Genomic DNA, 18,952 nt, shown 5'->3' with positions numbered 1-18,952 from the left:
TGTAAATATGAAATGTAAAAGAAGGTGAATCTGTTAGGTTGTATTAGTAACCATAGCAAGAATTCAATCCGAAAAACAAAACAAAACTGCTACGTCTATCTCTGTCCTAAATAACTTATTTTTTATCGGAGAACTCTCAAATCCGTTAGGCTGCAATTTGAATTTGCTCAGCGTTTATAAACTATGAAAATAAAATATTTATTCCTGATAGACTTGGAACTTACATTAAAGATGTGATCTAGGAGTATGAAACTTTGTTTTGTTGCAGGACTTGGAAATGAGAAATGAAACTCAGAAACAGACACTGGCAGCAAAAGAAGTGACCATCAAGAAATTAGTGGAATTTCAGCAGAGCAAAATAACAGGTGATTGTTTATATTTGGAAATCCATAAGAATTTATGGTTTAGGGGTATTTTATAGTGATTCCAGAAGAATATTTAGAAACTTTAAAATATATACGTATTTGATAATCAGTTATTTCACTATGGATATTTTAAAAGATTCGAATAATTCTAGATCTTATATAAACAATATATTGCAGGCAGAGATAAGGAGAAAACGTGGCAATAAAACGTGGCGACTCTTAGTATAAATCACAGAGAAAAGGCTCATAGAAAACAAATAGAATATGTTGTTCATTGTGTTATAAACAGTTTGGTAATTGATACCCAACTTTGTCGTTAGGGCATCTTATGGAAGAAGAATGTCTTGAAATAGAAAGGATTAAAAACAAGTTCATTGAAGCTGAAGCAAAGGCTCGACATATGGAAGAATTACTAGAAAACAAGGACAGAGAAGTTGGAAAGGTCAGACTAGGTTCCGGTTAAATTAAGGTGTGGATTAAAGTGTAAATATTTTAACTAAAATTATTAAAAAAACAATGAAAGGTAAATTGGAAAAATCAGAATAGATTCGAATTCAATTAAGGTGTGGATTAAAGTGTAAATATTTTTAGCTAAAATTTTTAAAAACAAGGACAGGTAAGTTGGAAAGGTCAGACTAGGTTCGTATTAAATTAAGGTGTGGATTAAAGTTCAAAGAGTCTTAGCTGAAATTAGGTTAGGTTAGACTTAAATTCTGGTATATGAAAAGGAACAAGGGAGTTGAGATAAGAATAAATATAGATGTAAGAAAAAGAGGGGTTTGTGTTTGAAATTTAGTACAAAGCTACACAATGGGCTATCTGTGCTCTGCCCACAACGGTTATCGAAACACGGTTTTTAGCGGTTTGAGTCCGCAGACATAACGCTGTGTCACTGGGAGGCAGAAAAAGTGGGACGTGTGTTTGTTAGTAAGTTTAGGTTTTATTGTTGCTCATACGTATATTGAACCGCAATTTCTAAACAAAACATTTAAGTAGTAACTTTGATATTTTGCGAATCCTTCCGTAAATTTGAATCTCAAATAATTGTGGACTGTTCACCTAGAATGCTATGCAGTTGAGATCTGAAGTAATTAGTTAGGCTTAAATTATCTCTGTTTCGTTCACTTAAACATTGTCGTTTTTTGTTTGTTCTTTTCAAACATTGCTAACACCGTGGAAAGACTCGCTGTGTGTTGTTGTTTCGAACACTGTTTTTGCGTTTGTTTTTTACAAATTGTTAAAATTCAGATATAATTTCTCGCATTTCTTTGCTGGGAATATTTCTTTTTACAACATGGACACCCGGGTAAGATTCACTGTATATTTTATTATTATTACAGTTGGACGAGCTGCGGTTTGAGATTAACAGACGAGACCAAGAGATTATGGCTTTGAATGCCAAGATGAGAACATTGGAAGAACAGCATCAGGAATATCAGCGTCACATCGCTGTTCTTAAGGAGTCATTATTTGCCAAAGAAGAACACTACAGTATGCTTCAGGCCGATGTAAGAAAACATTTATTTATCAATACTTCAACAGTGGAACAGAGATGTATTTTTAGTTATGGATTTACCCAGAGTATCAGGCGCACATTGTTAAGCCTTTCCCTGACTTATCATTAGTGTTAGAGACAGGGAAATCTGAAAATTATACTGAGGTTTGAAACAAGCGCCTTAATCAATCAATCAAAAACGTATTTAACAGAAAAAAAATATACTTATCAATCTTCATTATGTCCTTAACCCTACTTTTTTTAGGACTATCTACGTTGTGTCTGCAGCAGGGATCGAATCTTCATTTGTGGCGCTATCTGTCTTCAAGTATAGTGATGAACCACAAGACGAGGCTCTCTGATCTACGTATTGAACACGTGGTGGCAACAGTGTACAAATATGGAAAATATTGTATTTTTACCAATAAATGTGTACTTTGTAAACATGTTTTTACATTTCACAAACCTACTCTGTTTGTTTGTTTTTTGGGGGTTATCTGCTATTTACGTTACGGAACCCTGTGTTGTTTCTTCACGCAAGGGGCAAATGTAAAGCAATGCGCCTACGCCGTAACAAAACCACGACCACAAAGCGATGGAAGTCTTTCAAACACAAACACTCACACAGGAAAGTAATAATAATTATTATTATTCAATACTTGAATAATAATTCAAAAAGAAAGAAAATAAAATAATAATAATGATTAAAAAAAGAAAATAATAATTATAAAATAAAAGAAACAAGGACTAAGTGTCTAGTGCATAGTGGCCAGCTTGTGTTACATTTCTTAAATATATGTTAAAAGGGGAGGGTATTTAGTACCATTTACATCATGTACGTGATATCTGTCGAGATCACACATTAAGTCATTTTGTGCCAATTCTTATTGAAATATTTTAGAGAATTATGCAAGAGTCTTTCAGCTATTGTATCTATGTTTGCATACTTGTGCATGAATGTGGTTGAGGTGCTACGTGGTACTTTGTATGCTGAAGTTAGTACAGAATTTTGTATACGTTGAAGTTTCTGTACATGTGTGGGTGCTATGTTAATCCAGGCAGGTGATGCATATTCTATTGTTGGTCTAATGTACGTTTTGTAGATTTTAAGTATGTTGTCTGGTGATGTTCCTTGGATTTTACCTGAAAGACTTCTTGCATAGTTTGCTCTTTTCCAGATTCGTATCAGTACATTTTAATATGTGGTAGCCACGTTAATTTTGAGTCATAGGTTAGACCTAGAAATTTAGCAGAAGTAGCAGTCAGTAAAGTGATCCATTCATATAGAGTTTTGGTGGATCTTTTTTCAGCTTATTCAGTCTGCTGAATACTATGACTTGGGTTTTTGGAATATTAATTTTGATTCTGTATTTCTGGCAGTATTCTTCGATGTTATTTAGGACTGGTTGTAGGTTCGTTGCTGCTATTGACGGAGTGGGGGCACTTTTCCAGACTGCTACATCGTCAGCGAACTGTGATGCATAACCTAAATTTAGGTCCGACAGAGGCATATTACTCACGTACATGATAAATAATATAGGGCTAACAACCCCTCCTGCGGGACTCCTGCTTCGGGTGAAAAGGACCCTGAGTGGGCCCCATTTACATTTACTTTACACATTCTGTTATCCAGGAAGTTGGACAGCCAGCGAATAGTTTCCTGGGGTAATGCCATTTCAAGCAATCTATGTCTTAAGCCGTTATGCCACACTGTGTCAAATGCTTTCTCAATGTCGAGAAAGCAAGCTACAGTGCATTCTTTTTTTGTTGAAGCTGTCGGTAATTGATTCTGTAAGTCGAATCAGGTGGTCTGTAGTTTGGCGGTTTTCGAAATCCGTTTTGAATTTCTGGTAATTTTGAATTTTCTTCTAAGTAAACTGACAGACGATTACTAATTATCCTCTCTAATACTTTGCCAATACAACTGGTTAAGCTAATCGGGCGGTAGTTGTTTGGTTTATTCGCTGACTTTCCTTCTTTCTGGAACATTAATACTATTGCTTCCTTCCAAGAAACGGGGATATATCCAGCTGATAGTGAGAGATTAAATAACGCTGTTAGGTGTTCATATAATCTCTGAGTGCCTTGTTTTAGGAGGATAGCTTGAATACCATCTTCTCCAGGAGCTTTGTTTTTTGTGTTTTTAATAGCAGTTACTACTTCTGTAACAGTGATATGTTTTACCAGTTGATGAGTGCTCCAGTCTTTTGTTTTTTCTTGGTGTGTAAAATTGTTGACTGGAAATTTAGGTGTAAAATGCTTCTGTTTTGGTCAATAAAGTTTGTGACTGTATTATAAAAGTATCTGTTCATGTCTGGTTCATGATGTGTTTTGAACGTGTTTTCTAGGTGTTTTTTAAATATCTCGGCTTTTCTGTGTTAGTGTATGCTGTTTCTCCATCCAGTTCCAGTGGTGGATATACTGTGTTTGTTGTTCCTGTGTTTGTAAATCTTTTCAAATGTGTCCAGAATTGTTTAGGATCAGTTTTATGATTTAGATCGGAACAGAAGGTGTCCCAGTTTTCTTGTTTCTGTTGTCTGATTAAGTTTCGTATTTTATTTCTTATTGTGTTTATCTGAGTTTTAAGTGTGGGGTTTCGATTTTGAATGTACTGTCTGCGGGTATACGTCTGTTTTAATTAAGTGTATTATATCTTTATGTGGTTGCCATGAATGAGTTGTTGTGAAGTGTTTTTGTTTCGGTATCGAACTGTTGGCTGCATGTTTTAGACACTCAGAGATGATATGACAGTATGCATCTATATCTGATGCGTCCGCGGCAATATGTAGTACTTCTGGAGGTAAGGTTTCATTTAATATAGTTTGGAAAACTGGCCAATTAGCTTTTTTGTAGTTCAGTTGGTCTCTCGCTATGATTTTATTTAAGTGGGGGTGAGATTGAAGATACACCAAACTGGAAGGTGGTCACTATCTATATCGTGACCAACATGAAAAATTACGAATTTGCGACTCATATTTGACGAACACAGGCATAGGTCCAGTATTTCACTGGTGCCATGTGCGTACGAGATATGTGTCGGTGTTGCATCGTTTAATAAAGTCATGTTTGATTCGTCCAGAAATTGATAAAGTAATTTGCCATTTGCGTTTGAGCAACGACAGTTGAATGCTATATGTTTACTGTTTAGGTCGCCGATAATAATAAGATTACAGTTGCTATTATACAATATATTCAATAGATTTACATCTAACACGGTACTAGGCGAGCAGTAGATGCCCGCCACAGTAACGTCTGTCTGATTTTGCGTTTTTACATTAATAACTATAGATTCATTACTGGAAGGGATAGTAAGTTCCTGAACTATAAGTTCAGTCTTATACAATAATAAAAGACCTCTGTTTGGATCTCTATTATCCTTCCTGTCATGTCTAATAGTAGAGTAGCCGTTTAATTTAAATCTATGGTAGTTATATAGAAGAGTTTCACTAATTATGATTACATCAGGTTTTATGGAGCTTGTTGTATCTTCAATCTCATGTTTCTTGGAAGCAAGAGCACCCTGGATATTGATGTGTAGAACTGTGAAGTTATCCATGTCTAGTAGAGTTTATGATGGAGGTTAAAATTTGCGGCAAGAACTTGTGTATGTTTTTCAATATGATTTTAACAATTATGTCTGTGAGACTGTTGGTGTTTGTGGGATTTGTATATTCTGCCATTATTTCCGAGAAGGTGGAAGTTATGGCAGTTGTCAATGTTGTTTCAATTGTTGTTGGTTGTGTATTTTGAGGTGGTTTTGGTATTTCCTCTTCACTTGGTAATGGTTTTCATGTCGGGATGATGAATTTTTAACCACTGCAGCGTATGTGTTTGTCTGTGTAGTTGTACTTTGTGGTGCTGGAGTGGTAGGTGTGGGTTCCTTAATTGTTCGTGGTGGTGGCGGCTTGTTCATGTTGGGATTTTAATTTCGTATAAGTGTGTCTTTATGGATTTATATTTCTGGCAACCTTTATAATTTGCCGTGTGTTCTTCCCACAATTGCAGCATTTGGGTTTGGGGTTCTGTTTTGTACACTGTGTAATGTGGTGATTCTCCCACAGCCCACACAACGCGCATTTGCTTGGCATGCTGCTGCTACATGTCAAACCTTTGGCATTGGTAGCACTGTGTGACAACCACTGCTGGTGTTTTTGTTTGTTCTACTGTGTACTTATGATACCACATAGTGATACCATTATTAATGAATTGTGTAATATCCTGGCTGTTGTCTGTGACTACTTTGATTAGGTTTGTGGGTCTTTTAGTAATATTTGAAATTATACGCTCAACTGAAATGTGTTTTATGTTTTGTATACTTAACTCTTCCTTAACGTCTTCTATGTCTATTGAATTATGTACACCTCGTATCACAAAAGATTTCGGTGTTGGTTTAGTTCCTGGTAGGTGTATTGTAATGCTTCCTGTTTTGAATGCGTCTGCAGGCCAAGCTTTTAGTAGACTGTTTAAGTCAGCGGGTTCCTGTCCTTGAACCAGAACACCGCCTCTGGGCAGACGCTTAATATTAGTAATCTTTGTATTAGGTTTCCACCTGTATATTTCTTTGGCCAATTGTGGTTGGTTGTAACTACCAGGAACTCCTTGGATTATAACTGCGTGCTTAGGTGATTTTGGGGCGAGTTGTGTATGTGTGTCTGTGGTGGTTGCTTTTTGTTTAATTTGTTTTTTCTGACTTCGAGTCTGCACAAGTGTGAAGCCTTCGTCGTCAGAAAGAACTTCGTCTTTGTCTGAACATGTTTGTTTTGAATATCCAGGGTGGGGTTTGGGTTGCTAGTACTGCTAGTTTTGGCATATTAAAGTCTATAACCGTAGTCTTAGGTACATTGTCTTCACATGCTGAAATCATAATATCTTTTACTAGTTTTCGTTTTTTTCGAGTCCTTACAGTATTTTCTTTAACCGGCGTTAGCTTAGCTTTTAGTTCTTTTTCGGCTATGAACATTAAAGATTTTAATTTTAAATTATCATTATCTGTTTGGCCACAGTCACTAGACTTACTTTTCGTCCCTGAAACAGACGGGCTTGCTCCCTCAGTCTCAGACGCTACATCGCTTTCCCTGGTCTCCGACTCCCCGACCGGCATGTCGCCTCGTTGTTTAGCGAAGGGGTATTTCCTGTCTTGGGCCAATTCAAATAAGGTCTTCTGTCTACTGGCGTAAAACTAAAATTCGAAGTGAAAAGTAAAAACACTAACAAAATATGAAGCAAAATATAACACGTAGAAATCTAGAGCCTTTCAGAGGTATGTCCTTCCTTTACCCTGTCCAAGCGCCTCCAATTCAAAGGGAAATAAAATATGTGGCCGACATTTGAAAGAAACAGTTGTCGTCTGAAGAAGTTCATGTCCATATTTATATATATATCAATAACAATTTTTATATAAAACAAAAATCTCAATATCTCTGAAATGTATAAGTTAACCGTAAAAAACCGAAGATTTGATAGTTTAAATTTTGTTTTAAAGTTTAAACGCAACATCATTTACAAACATAATTAGAGATTAGGCTTACTGCAGTATCGTTCTATAGACTTTGATTTGTTTATTATTGAATCTTCGTAAGCAAAACTTCGGTAGTATTTCATTAATGATTCAATATGTGTTCAGGTTGAAGAGATGAGACAAAAGCTGGAAGAAAAGAACACTAGCATAGATAAGAAGACTCAACAGGTTACCACAGCAACACAGGAGAAAAACAGACTAGCTCAAGAGGTTCAAGAACATAGAGATCATATGGAGATTAAAGATAGGAAGATTAATGTTCTACAGAGAAAGGTCAGTATTATAATCAGCGAAGCGTGAAAAGGTATATTAGTGGTATCTTCAATCCAACAATAATGGAACAGAAGATTAAACTTACTGGACAGAGAATTAAGAAGTTCTTCACAATTTCGAGGTATTTGAGCAAAAGTTGTCCAAGTGGGGTTAATTATCACATAAACATGTGCTAGGGTTTGTTTATTTGTTTGTGCAAATAGGAATTAACAAATTTTATGTTTTGCTTTCAAATTTATAGTAACAAATAACAAAGCGATTACGTTTCTTCTTGCAATAATCAGTTATTCAAATAAAACGTTTCAATATAATTCGGGCCCGGTTAAGGCGCTTGACTCGCTCTTTCAGCCGTGAGGACGTTATAATGTGACGGAAAATCCCACTATTCGTTGGTAAAAGAGTAGATCAGGAGTTGGCGATGGAGGGTGGTGACAAGCTGCCTTCCCTCTACTCTTACACTACTAAATTAGGAACGACTAGTGCAGAGAGCCTTCGTGTAGCTTGGCGCGAAATTCAAAACAAACCAAACCATAAGGTGAGCCTTCGTCAGTAGTGTTTACGTAATCATTTGCTACCAGTTAACGTGTTCGTGAGATTATAGCCCATGAGTAGTTCGGGTTTAAAGTTGCCCATTTCATCAAATATTCTATCATGTTCAATTAATGGAAAAAGACATTCAAGGTTGTGAACTTCCATTGGCTTTCGCCACACATTAATATATCCATTTGACAGGAAATGTAAATAATAAAATCATATTTCTGCTGATTTTTCCTCAGGTTTTTGTTCTTGACGCCGTTGGACTTGGATTTGACATGTTTTACTGTTGACATGCTTACCGTCAGCATGTTTTACTGTTGGTATGATTCATTGTTATCATGTTTTACTGTTATTAGAGGTTTCCGTTAACCTATCTCCGAGATGTTTGACAATAGTGGTTGTTGTAGGCTTAATGTAATGTTTTTTGCACAGTCTTGGACTCTGTAGTGTTTGGTATTTTTCTCACTGCTAGTCTTAATACTTGCCCATGAACTTAGTTTTTAAACTACCGTCATGTTTAGTCTCATGTAGTTTCATTTTTTAATATTCCTGCTAGTATTATTCATGGCACTGTCCCCCGGGATACTTTCATTACTTGAGGTTCTCTTCTCACCAGACATTCACACACAACTCTCCTTCTTTGGAGATCCAACAAACCTTTTAAGGCTTGCTTTTTACTACTTTTTTTGAAACAAACAATAACATAATATTCATATATAGACAAAATAAATTTTAACATAATGAAATTACCGTTAATAAAATATAAGGGTTTTTATTTTCTACGTTATTTGGTCCAACTCTGTAAACACACCCACTGCAGTACCGCTGAGAAACTTGCTTCAAATGCAATGTAAAACGATGTAACGTGTGTCAATCATTTATTTATCAATAAACTTAAGACTTGTAGCAGTGGCGAAACATAAGGTTAATATGTTCAAAGAAATATACGATGATATAATCAACTGGGTGTGGTGGGAGTTAAGTTATATAATATGCTAATATCAATGCATCTACAGGTGTCACGCAAGCTGAAATAGCGTTTATGTATTTGCTTACGAAAACCAAGTTTAACCTTATAGTTAAACAGTTATCTGAAAGATTCCGCAGGCTAGCCTAAGACAATAACTGACCGTAATCTTTGAACTATTGTTTGTTTCGAGAAAAGCCACATTGGCCTACATGCTGTGTGTGGCCTGGCATGGCCAGGTGGGTAAGGCACCCGACTCGCAATTTGAGGGTCTCGAGTTCGAATCCCCGTTACATCAAACATGCTAGCCCTTTCAGCCTTGAAGACGTTATAACGTGACGGTCAATCTCACTATTCGTTGGTAAAAGAGCAGGCCAAGAGTTGGGGATGAGTGGTGATGACAAGCTGTCTTACACTGTTAAATTAGGTAAATTATTCCAGAGAGCCCTCGTGTAGCTTTGCGCGAAATTAAAAATACAAGCAAACAAACTTCATGCTGTGTTCACGACAAGGAATTGAACCTCGGAGTTTAGCGCTGTAGGTAATTAAACTTACCGCTGTCTCCCTGAGGAACTTGATAATTGCAACTGAAAAAGGCAATGACGCGAATTATGTAAGTTTAAGATAGCACATAATAGAGTTTTACGAATAGAGCTGAGTTACGAGATATGACTATGATAACCTGTGTGTACTCATATCCTTTAAATAAGTAATAAATAAAATCCCGAAAAACCTAATGAAACCTAATTTGAAAATTATCTTAACCGATTATAGAATGCCAATAATCAGAATATTTTAAAATAAAATTAAAAAAATAGAATTTTGAATGTTCCACGTGCAGGACTTATTGGTTACTTCTTGAGTCTATTGCACAAAACTACGAGAGAACAATCTGTGTTGCCCCACAGTGGCACAGCGGTATGTCTGCGGACTCTCATCGCTAAAAACCAGGTTTCGATGCCCATGGTGGGCAGAGCACAGATAGCCCATTGTCTAGCTTTTTGCTTAAGTCCAAGGAAACAAACAAACTATCTGCGTTAGAGATTGACTAGAGAGAATTTAGATAGTCAAAAACTCCCACCATCGATTCTTGGGCTCTCTTTACCAACGAATAGTGGGATTCAACGAACGTTATAACGCACCAACAACTGAAAGAACGAGCATGTTCGACGATTGGTTTCGATCCTGCGATCTGCAGATTGCGAGTCAATGACCCTGAGCACCAAACCGTACTAGATCCAAAGTTTATAAAGGTCGAAGTGCGTGTTCGTCAAAATGATAAATAGTACATGTAATACCTCTTAACCCTTTCCCCTTCAGACGTAAGTGTGGGTTTATTACGATAAAAAAGGGATTTCGATAACCATGGTGAGGACAGCACAAATAGCTCACTGTGTAGATCTGCACTTACAAACAAAATTTCCTAAAATTACCCATTAGTGTTTGGTACATAGCAGTGCATTCAACTTGGAAAGTTCATTTAATAATTGTTACAAGAGTACCGTTATATCGTCAACACTTAAAAGAATATTTTTGAAGGGAAAAAATTATATGTTAAATATAAGTCATTTCCAAATACTAATACAAAACAAACACTGGATGAAAATATTCTAATTCCAAAGTTTATAAGAAATCTTTGACGTAATGTTCGGAGTTCGATGTGTCTGTTTATTTTCAAATTAGATTGAAAATCTTGAAGACTTGCTACGAGAGAAGGACAATCAAGTGGACATGGCGAGAGCTCGGCTCACAGCTATGCAGGCTCATCACTCGTCTTCGGAAGGAGCTTTGTCCAGTTTGGAGGAAGCCATTAGTGATAAGGAGAAGCAAAACGCACAGTTGCGAGAACAACGTGATCGCGCTGAACAAGAACGGAACGAAGAACGTGAGCTGCATGAGCACGAAATAGCAGAATACAAGATGAAAATGCGAGCTCTTGAGAGCGAGATGGACAAGCTTCAGATAAAGCTCGAAAAAGCAGCTGCGGAGAAAGACCGTGTTGAGGTGAGGTTGGAAAACTCCCAATCGGAGCTCGGCCAAGCCAGGGCAGAGCTGGAGAAGGTGCAGACAGAAGTGAACAAGTCCCAGATTGAATGGGAAAAGGGAAAAGGCGAAAGCTCTTGGCTCACGCTGGAGGCCGAACGCTTAAGGGAACAGAACGAATGGCTGAAAACCGAGTTGAGTAAGTCCAGAGATTCTTACGGCAAGACAAACCTGTATCAATCAGATGAAGTGGAGCGGATACAGGAAAAACTAGAGAAGGTCCAGTCTGATTTACGCCGGGCGCAGGCGGAGCTACGAATGAACCAGGCGGAACAGGATCGAACACGTGGAGAGGTTGAACAGCTTCAAGAGAAGGTCGAGAGGTCACAAGGAGAAGTGTATCGCTTGAAGGCGAAGTTAGAAAATGCTCAAGCAGAGAAAGAAAACTTGCAAGAAGAGTATGACAGAGTTCAATCACTGGTTGCTCGCAGCCAATCAGAACGTGATGTGGCTCTAGCCGAGACAGAGAAGCTTCGCAACGAACTCGAAAGAGTTCAAAGTTCTCTTGGTAAGACCCAAGTACAACACGAGAAAACCCAGGCAGCTCTAGACAAGGCTCAGTTGGACTGCGATAGGATACAGGAAAAACTAGACAAGGCTAGCTGTGAAATACGCAGACACCAAACTGAGAGGGAACAAGCACAGTGTGAAATGGAGAACTTACAGTCGCAGGTTTATCACTTACAGAGTCAAACTCAGAAATGCCAGCGGGAGAAAGAGGCGGCACTGATGGAAACTGAGAAGCTGAAGGAGAAGCAAGAAAGAGGACAGTCGCAGTTACAACGACTGCAACGAGATAAGGACCTCTCTTACCACGAGATCGAAAAGCTTCAGGAAAGAGTAGACCTGCTTCAAACACAGCTAAATAAGTCTAACAAAGATAGGGAAAATGTTCAGGCGGAGTATGAGGTCATCAAAGAGAGATTTGAGAAGTCTCAGAACCAACTGGAGCGATATCAAGCAGACTATGACACCTCCCATACAGAGAACAAAGTGCTAAAAGAGAAATACGACAAACTACAGCAGCAGTTACAGAAGCTACAAGAAGATAAAGAAATGGCAAGAGTTGAATCTGAGAAATTACAAGGGAAGTTGGAAAGGAGCCAATCAGAAACGTTCAAAATCCAATCTAAGTATCATCAAACACAAGCCGAAGTAGATAGACTAAACATAGAACTAGAAAAGGCCGTGGTTGTTATGAACAAAACAAAAGAAGATTTGAAAAAAGCTCAAGATGAGTTCGAAGGGCTAGAAGAGATGTATACACGAACTAGCTCGCAGCTTTCAAAGACAAAGGAATCGGAGGAAAAGATGAGAAATGAGCTTGAGAGATGCCAGATGGATTTGGAGGTCATTCGAGACAGATACGAGAAATCTCAAGTGGAACTAAGGCGAATCCAATCAGAGCGAGATAAGCTGCAAACTGAAGTGGATCGCATGTCTATAGAACTGGATCGTGTACAAACACAAGTTGGTAAAACACAAACTAGTCACGAAAAAACTCAGGAAGAGGTCGCTAGAATGCACGTCGAGTTGGAAAAAGTGTATGAAAAATTGGACAGATGTCAAGTGGAGTTGAGAAGAACACAAAACGAGAAGGATCGAATCCAGACAGACAAAGAAAATATCCAATTAGAATTAGAGAGGTATCAGTCCCAGCTCACTAAATATCAGTCCATGCAGGATAAGTCCCAGTCAGAGGTGGAGAGGTTATGTATTGATTTGGAGAAAATAAAAGACAAATATGAGAAAATATTAGCAGATTTAGAAAAAGCTAATGAGGAAAAGGAAAGTTTGTGCTTGGAGTTAAAAAAAAAGGAGGAATATGAACAAAAGCAAAGTAATGGTAAGTTTGTATCACAAACCAAAACGTACAAACATACCGAAGAGATTGAGGTGATGCACATCGAGGTCGAAAAAATTAAAGATAAATATGAAAGAGCCTTGCACGACATCAAACAACTTCAAGAAACAAAACAACGACAACAAAGAGAAATTGAAAATCTACAGTATGAACTAGAAGCAGGTCAGTCTAAAATTCATAGAGTTTCGTCCTATGAAGGAAGACAGAAAATTGATTTTGAGAGATTAACAATTGAAGCAGAGAAAATTAAAGACAAACTGGAACGGAAAGAAGCAGAAATGGAGAAATTAAAGAGGGAAAGGAACTTACTTCAAGAACGAGTTGATGAGCTGGAGACGTCTTTAGGCCTAGCTCATTCCAAACTGGAGGCGTTTCATACGAGCCAAGAACAGAACAGGTACGACAGTGACACTACCTCCGGAGAAATAGAGAAATTGAAACAAGAATTGAATAAATCACGAACTGAACTTCAACAAACCCTTGCAGAAAATAACCAACTACGGATACAGATGGAAAGGCTAGAGCAGGACTTAGACGAAGCTGAGAAATATATTTCCTGCTATAATCAGAATCAAGATGTTTCAAAAGAGGAGACCGATAGATTGAAAGGCGAAATTCAGCAATTGAAGGATGAGTTAGAAAAGTCTCAAGAGGAATTTTACCATGTTGTAGAAGAAAGAGAAAAGCTGAAGCAGGATGTATTGGAATACCAACAGCAGATTCAAAACACCAAGTCAACAGTGGAGAGAGCAGAAGAAATGTGCACAGAAGAACTTGACAAATCAAGACAAGAAATACAATGGCTGCAGAAACAAGCAGAGAAAATGGAGTACCAACTACAGAATACAGAAGTAGACAACCAAGAATTACGGCAGAAGCTAGAATGGGCAATGGAAGCCATTGCTGATTACGAGAGGCAGATGGAAGGCGCTAGAAATGAGCTAGAAAAGACAAAAGAGGAGAAACAAGAACTAGAAAAAGAGATGTTTGTTGGTAGGTTTCAGATGGAAGTAAGAGATCAAGGAGAGGCTGAAAATCTTCATCGGGAAATTGAGAATCAGAAGATCGAGATTCAGGAACTTAACCAAGAAATTCTGAGATACCGAGACCAACTGAGTCATGTCGATGATAGCCATTGGGAGAGTGAAGAATATGAAAAAAAAATCGAACAACTACAGTTAAATCTAGAACATCAGAAAATGGAAACTGAAAAGATGCGTAATGAGTCTCAGAAATATAAAATAGAACTTGCACAAGCAGAAGAGAGAGCCCAAAACATCGCAATAGAGCGAGACCGTTTACAACAACAGTTAGAAAAATTGATACACGAATTGGAACAAAAAGAGGTCAGTTAGTTATGCTTTACTTTATCTGTTATTCACAATCTTTTGTTGGTTTGGCGACAACAATTTGTGTAGGGTTAGATTTCAAAGAAACCTCAAAGTGTTGCCTAGTTTAACTGTGATCAAAGATCCTTACAAGAACATTATTTTATGATTCTTAACATTTATATGTTAATAACAATTGGACTTGTTCTTAGAATAGGCTTAACTCTCTTATAGTTATTTGATTTAATAAATGTGATTTAAGAATGACTGAACCTCTCTGTTTTGGAGATATTATTAGGATAACGATTGAAAATAACGATGACAAAACCCAAGTGGTGACAAACAAATCACTGTCTTGTGCTGTGTGTACGTTATGAAAAAACTGTGTAACTATACAATAAAATGTAAAAGTCACGAGATTTGTGTAAAGTTTTACATCACTTTGAAGTGATGTACACCTGAGGTTTCTTTAAGGTTATACTGTATATGTCTGTTACTTCACATCTGAACTTTGTTGAAATTTATAAAGCACGTGTGTGTTGGTTTACTAATCAAATTTGTGTAAGGTCACACAGTATGTGTTATTTTACACTTCAACTTTGTGTAAAGTTACACAGTATGTGTTATTTTACACTTCAACTTTGTGTAAGGTCACACAGTATGTGTTATTTTACACTTCAACTTTGTGTAAGGTTACACAGCATGTGTTATTTTACACTTCAACTTTGTGTAAGGTCACACAGTATGTGTTATTTTACACTTCAACTTTGTGTAAGGTCACATAGTATGTGTTATTTTACACTTCAACTTTGTGTAAGGTCACACAGCATGTGTTATTTTACACTTCAACTTTGTGTAAGGTCACACAGCATGTGTTACTCCGACATAACTCATATCAGAATTTCACTTGGATTTATACTCCACACGTACAGATGACATTGAAAATAGTGTCAGCTAATTTAGTAAAAACAATAGCCTTTTTGTCCAGATTCATTTTAAGTTGGGAAGTATTGAATATAAGTAGACAGACTAAACTTGAGGATTTACAGTTCAAGTTTTAATTATCGCACCAGGGGGGAGCACTAACAAAATAAATATCACACATTAGGAAAACATTTGTTATTTTAAATGTTTACTCTCTCTGCAATATAGTATCAGTAGAAACAGAAGTAATCCATAGAATGATGTTTTTGTTTTTCTTTTCTTCGGGAAGTCGTACGTTATAAAAGAGTATTTTTTTCTAAAGGCATTTAGTCTTATAACTCGTTATAAAATGATTTTCAAAATACCTTATTTCCTATCATGGTGTCTTAAGTTTCTTTTATATAGGTAGCAATGGATCAGAATGAAGCGTTCGCCAAAAAAGTGGCTGAGCTGCGACAGAAAATCTCCGAGATTGAGAAAGAAAGAACCGACTGTCAGAAGGAACTAGCCAAAGCGAAGGAGGAGTCCAAGCGGTCAGTGTCCGAACTAGAACGGTTATTGCAGATCATGACTTCCACAGAAGAAGAAAACTTTGCTCTCAACCAACAACTCAAGGAATTGCAAGAGTAAGTTGAATATATAACTCAACGTTTCTTAAATATTATTGTTTTCAATATCAAGAAAAATTGGAATATAAAAACCGCACAAAGAAGTAACACCATGCAACTAATAACTGCTCGATTTTTACTTAATTATCAAACGCCTGTCCTATTAGAAAATCTCGCAAAAAAAACGTCTAATTTGCACAGTGCAAAGCATCAAATCGGATATATATATACATATATATACCACATTTTATATATCATACAAGAAATTGCACACGTGAAGTTTCGATTATCGTTTGTTTTGTATAGCGCACCATCGATAGTTTTTTGATTCAGTGACAGAACTAATCAAGTTGGACCAGGTACAAAGATAAAGCACTTGTATATATGTATGTCAGATTCCCATATCTACGGAAGCTTATTTTATAAATTTGTGTCAGCCACGTGTTGAGTCCTGAGAGTCAAGGATTTAGAGCTTCCATTGTTCTCTATTCCTTAGTGTCTGGTGCCTTTTTCAAACTTTTCTTTTCCAGTCCATTTTCCAGTGTTATTGAGTGTCTGTCAACCAAGTTCTCTTCTTCCTTTGGATTTACCGATGAAGACATCTTACTAACCTGCTCTCAGAACTAATTATAGTCTAAAGTAGTGCATTTGTTTTGTTTCCTTCGCATACACAGCATTTATGTTTACTTTTTTTGTATTTAGTAACAGATTCTTTTCTGTTTGTAGCTATAACAACAAATTCCAAAAGCTTTCATAAAGTACAAAATGGACTTCAACAGTTCAAACTAAGTTAAGCTGCTACCTGCATTCTTCATTACATTAATACAAGTCTAGAGAGATTAAAGTTATTCATACATTTTCTAAATACTTATAGTTACATCTCTGGACTAACTGTCAGAAGATATTAAACTCGAGTACATGCTTTCTAAATGTTTATCGATACATCAGTAAAAACATCTGGAAAATTTAAACTTCTGTACATGTTTTATTTATGTCTTTCATTTCATTATTTGACTGTATGGTGAATACTAAACTTGTGTACATGTTTTATTTATGTACATGTGGATTTATACTTGTCTTTTATTTCATTGTTTGACTGTATGGTAAATACTAAACTTGGGTACTTGTTTTTTTTATATCATTTATTTCATTGTTTGACTGTATGGTAAATACTAAACTTGTGTACATGTTTTCTTTATGTCATTTATTTCATTGTTTGACTGTATGGTAAATACTAAACTTGTGTACATGTTTTAGTTATGTCTTTTATTTCATTGTGTGACTGTATGGTAAATAATAAACTTGTGTACATGTTTATTTATATCTTTTATTTCATTGTTTGACTGTATGGTAAATAATAAACTTGTGTACATGTTTTATTTATATCTTTTATTTCATTGTTTGACTGTATGGTAAATAATAAACTTGTGTACATGTTTTATTTGTCTTTTATTTTATTATTTGACTGTATGGTAAATACTAAACTTGTGTACATGTTTTATTTATGTCTTTTATTTCATTGTTTGACTGTATGGTAAATAATAAACTTGTGTACATGTTTTATTTATGTCTTTTATTTCATTGTTTGACTGTATGGTAAATACTAATCTTGTGTACATGTTTTATTTATGTGTTTTATTTCATTGTTTGACTGTATGGTAAATAATAAACTTGTGTACATGTTTATTTATATCTTTTATTTCATTATTTGACTGTATGGTAAATACTAAACTTGTGTACATGTTTTATTTGTCTTTTATTTTATTATTTGACTGTATGGTAAATACTAAACTTGTGTACATGTTTTATTTATGTCTTTTATTTCATTGTTTGACTGTATGGTAAATAATAAACTTGTGTACATGTTTATTTATATCTTATATTTCATTGTTTGACTGTATGGTAAATAATAAACTTGTGTACATGTTTATTTATATCTTTTATTTCATTGTTTGACTGTATGGTAAATACTAAACTTATGTACATCTTTTCTGGATGCTTGTAATTACGTATAACAAATGTTACAACTCACTGTTATTACTTTATATAAACATTATCGGTTTGTGAGTATTTTTTTTAAAGATTGTAAGAAAATTTACACGCGTGATTTGGGTTTCCCCAATACAACCAAATTACAGTATGGCCTTAACCTTTAATAACGGTAGCTACTTTGACAAAAACGTTGCACTTGTGCCTTTGTAAGAAACGACAAACAAAATCCAAAACGCAACTATACAGAACTAAATTAGTTAACAGGCATTTTTGAAACTGTATAAACAATCTACATTAAAATACTTGAACAAAAGTGATACAATAATTTTATTTTACCAATTTTAGTTTTCCCAATTGATCAGTCGTAAGTTTATGGACTTACATGCTATGGTTCGATTCTCTTCGGTGAACACTGCAGTTAGTTCAGTGTGACTTTGTTCAAGAAGAGTAGGTATATAACAAGCATACAATACGTTCATAAACATAAGTTCTTACAAATGTGAAGTTTTCTAGGAAATCCTAGCAGTATAGATTTAAAGTACTGAATATTTTTGTATTAAATGTCAAAATTCGATTTGAAAATGGCATTGTTGCCAGGTGGTTAAAGCACTCGACTTGTAATCCGAGGATCGTGGTTTCTAATCCCGCTCGCACCAAACATGCTTGCCCTCTTAGCCGTGGGGCGTTATATGTGATGGTCAATCCCACTATTCGTTGGTAAAAGAGAAGCCCAAGAGTTGGCCGTGGGTGATGATGACTAGCTGCCTTACCTCTAGTCTTACGCTGCTAAATTAGGAAGGGCTAGCACAGATAGCCCTCGAGTAGCTTTGCACGAAATTCAAAATAAACAAACAATAGCATTGTTGCTGTGGAATTAAACTTTATGCCGAAACAGTAACACGCCAGTTACTGATTTTAAAATTGGGTTTATATTAATTAAAACAAACTTACATTTGGATAACTGTAATTAATCTCAAAACATGTTTTTTTATCTTGACTTTCCACATACGATGACACGGTAAGAAACCTACCATTTGT

At 36.0% G+C, this 18,952-nt stretch overlaps 1 protein-coding gene across 1 annotated transcript in view; it reads left to right on the top strand.

Annotated features, from left to right (window-relative positions):
* The window catches only part of LOC143237739 (uncharacterized), an 87,662-nt gene that overhangs the window by 60,435 nt on the left and 8,275 nt on the right, over positions 1-18,952 (top strand). The window contains exons 3-8 of the mRNA XM_076477288.1: positions 269-365; positions 686-807; positions 1,706-1,873; positions 7,484-7,651; positions 10,839-14,408; positions 15,720-15,940. Coding sequence (XP_076333403.1) covers positions 269-365; positions 686-807; positions 1,706-1,873; positions 7,484-7,651; positions 10,839-14,408; positions 15,720-15,940 — 4,346 coding nt within the window. The remainder of the gene's footprint in view (positions 1-268; positions 366-685; positions 808-1,705; positions 1,874-7,483; positions 7,652-10,838; positions 14,409-15,719; positions 15,941-18,952) is intronic.

Source organism: Tachypleus tridentatus, chromosome 13 (genome assembly GCF_004210375.1).
Source record: "Tachypleus tridentatus isolate NWPU-2018 chromosome 13, ASM421037v1, whole genome shotgun sequence".
Classification (NCBI taxonomy): Eukaryota; Metazoa; Arthropoda; class Merostomata; order Xiphosura; family Limulidae; genus Tachypleus; species Tachypleus tridentatus.
This window is presented reverse-complemented; position numbering and strand designations above follow the sequence as displayed.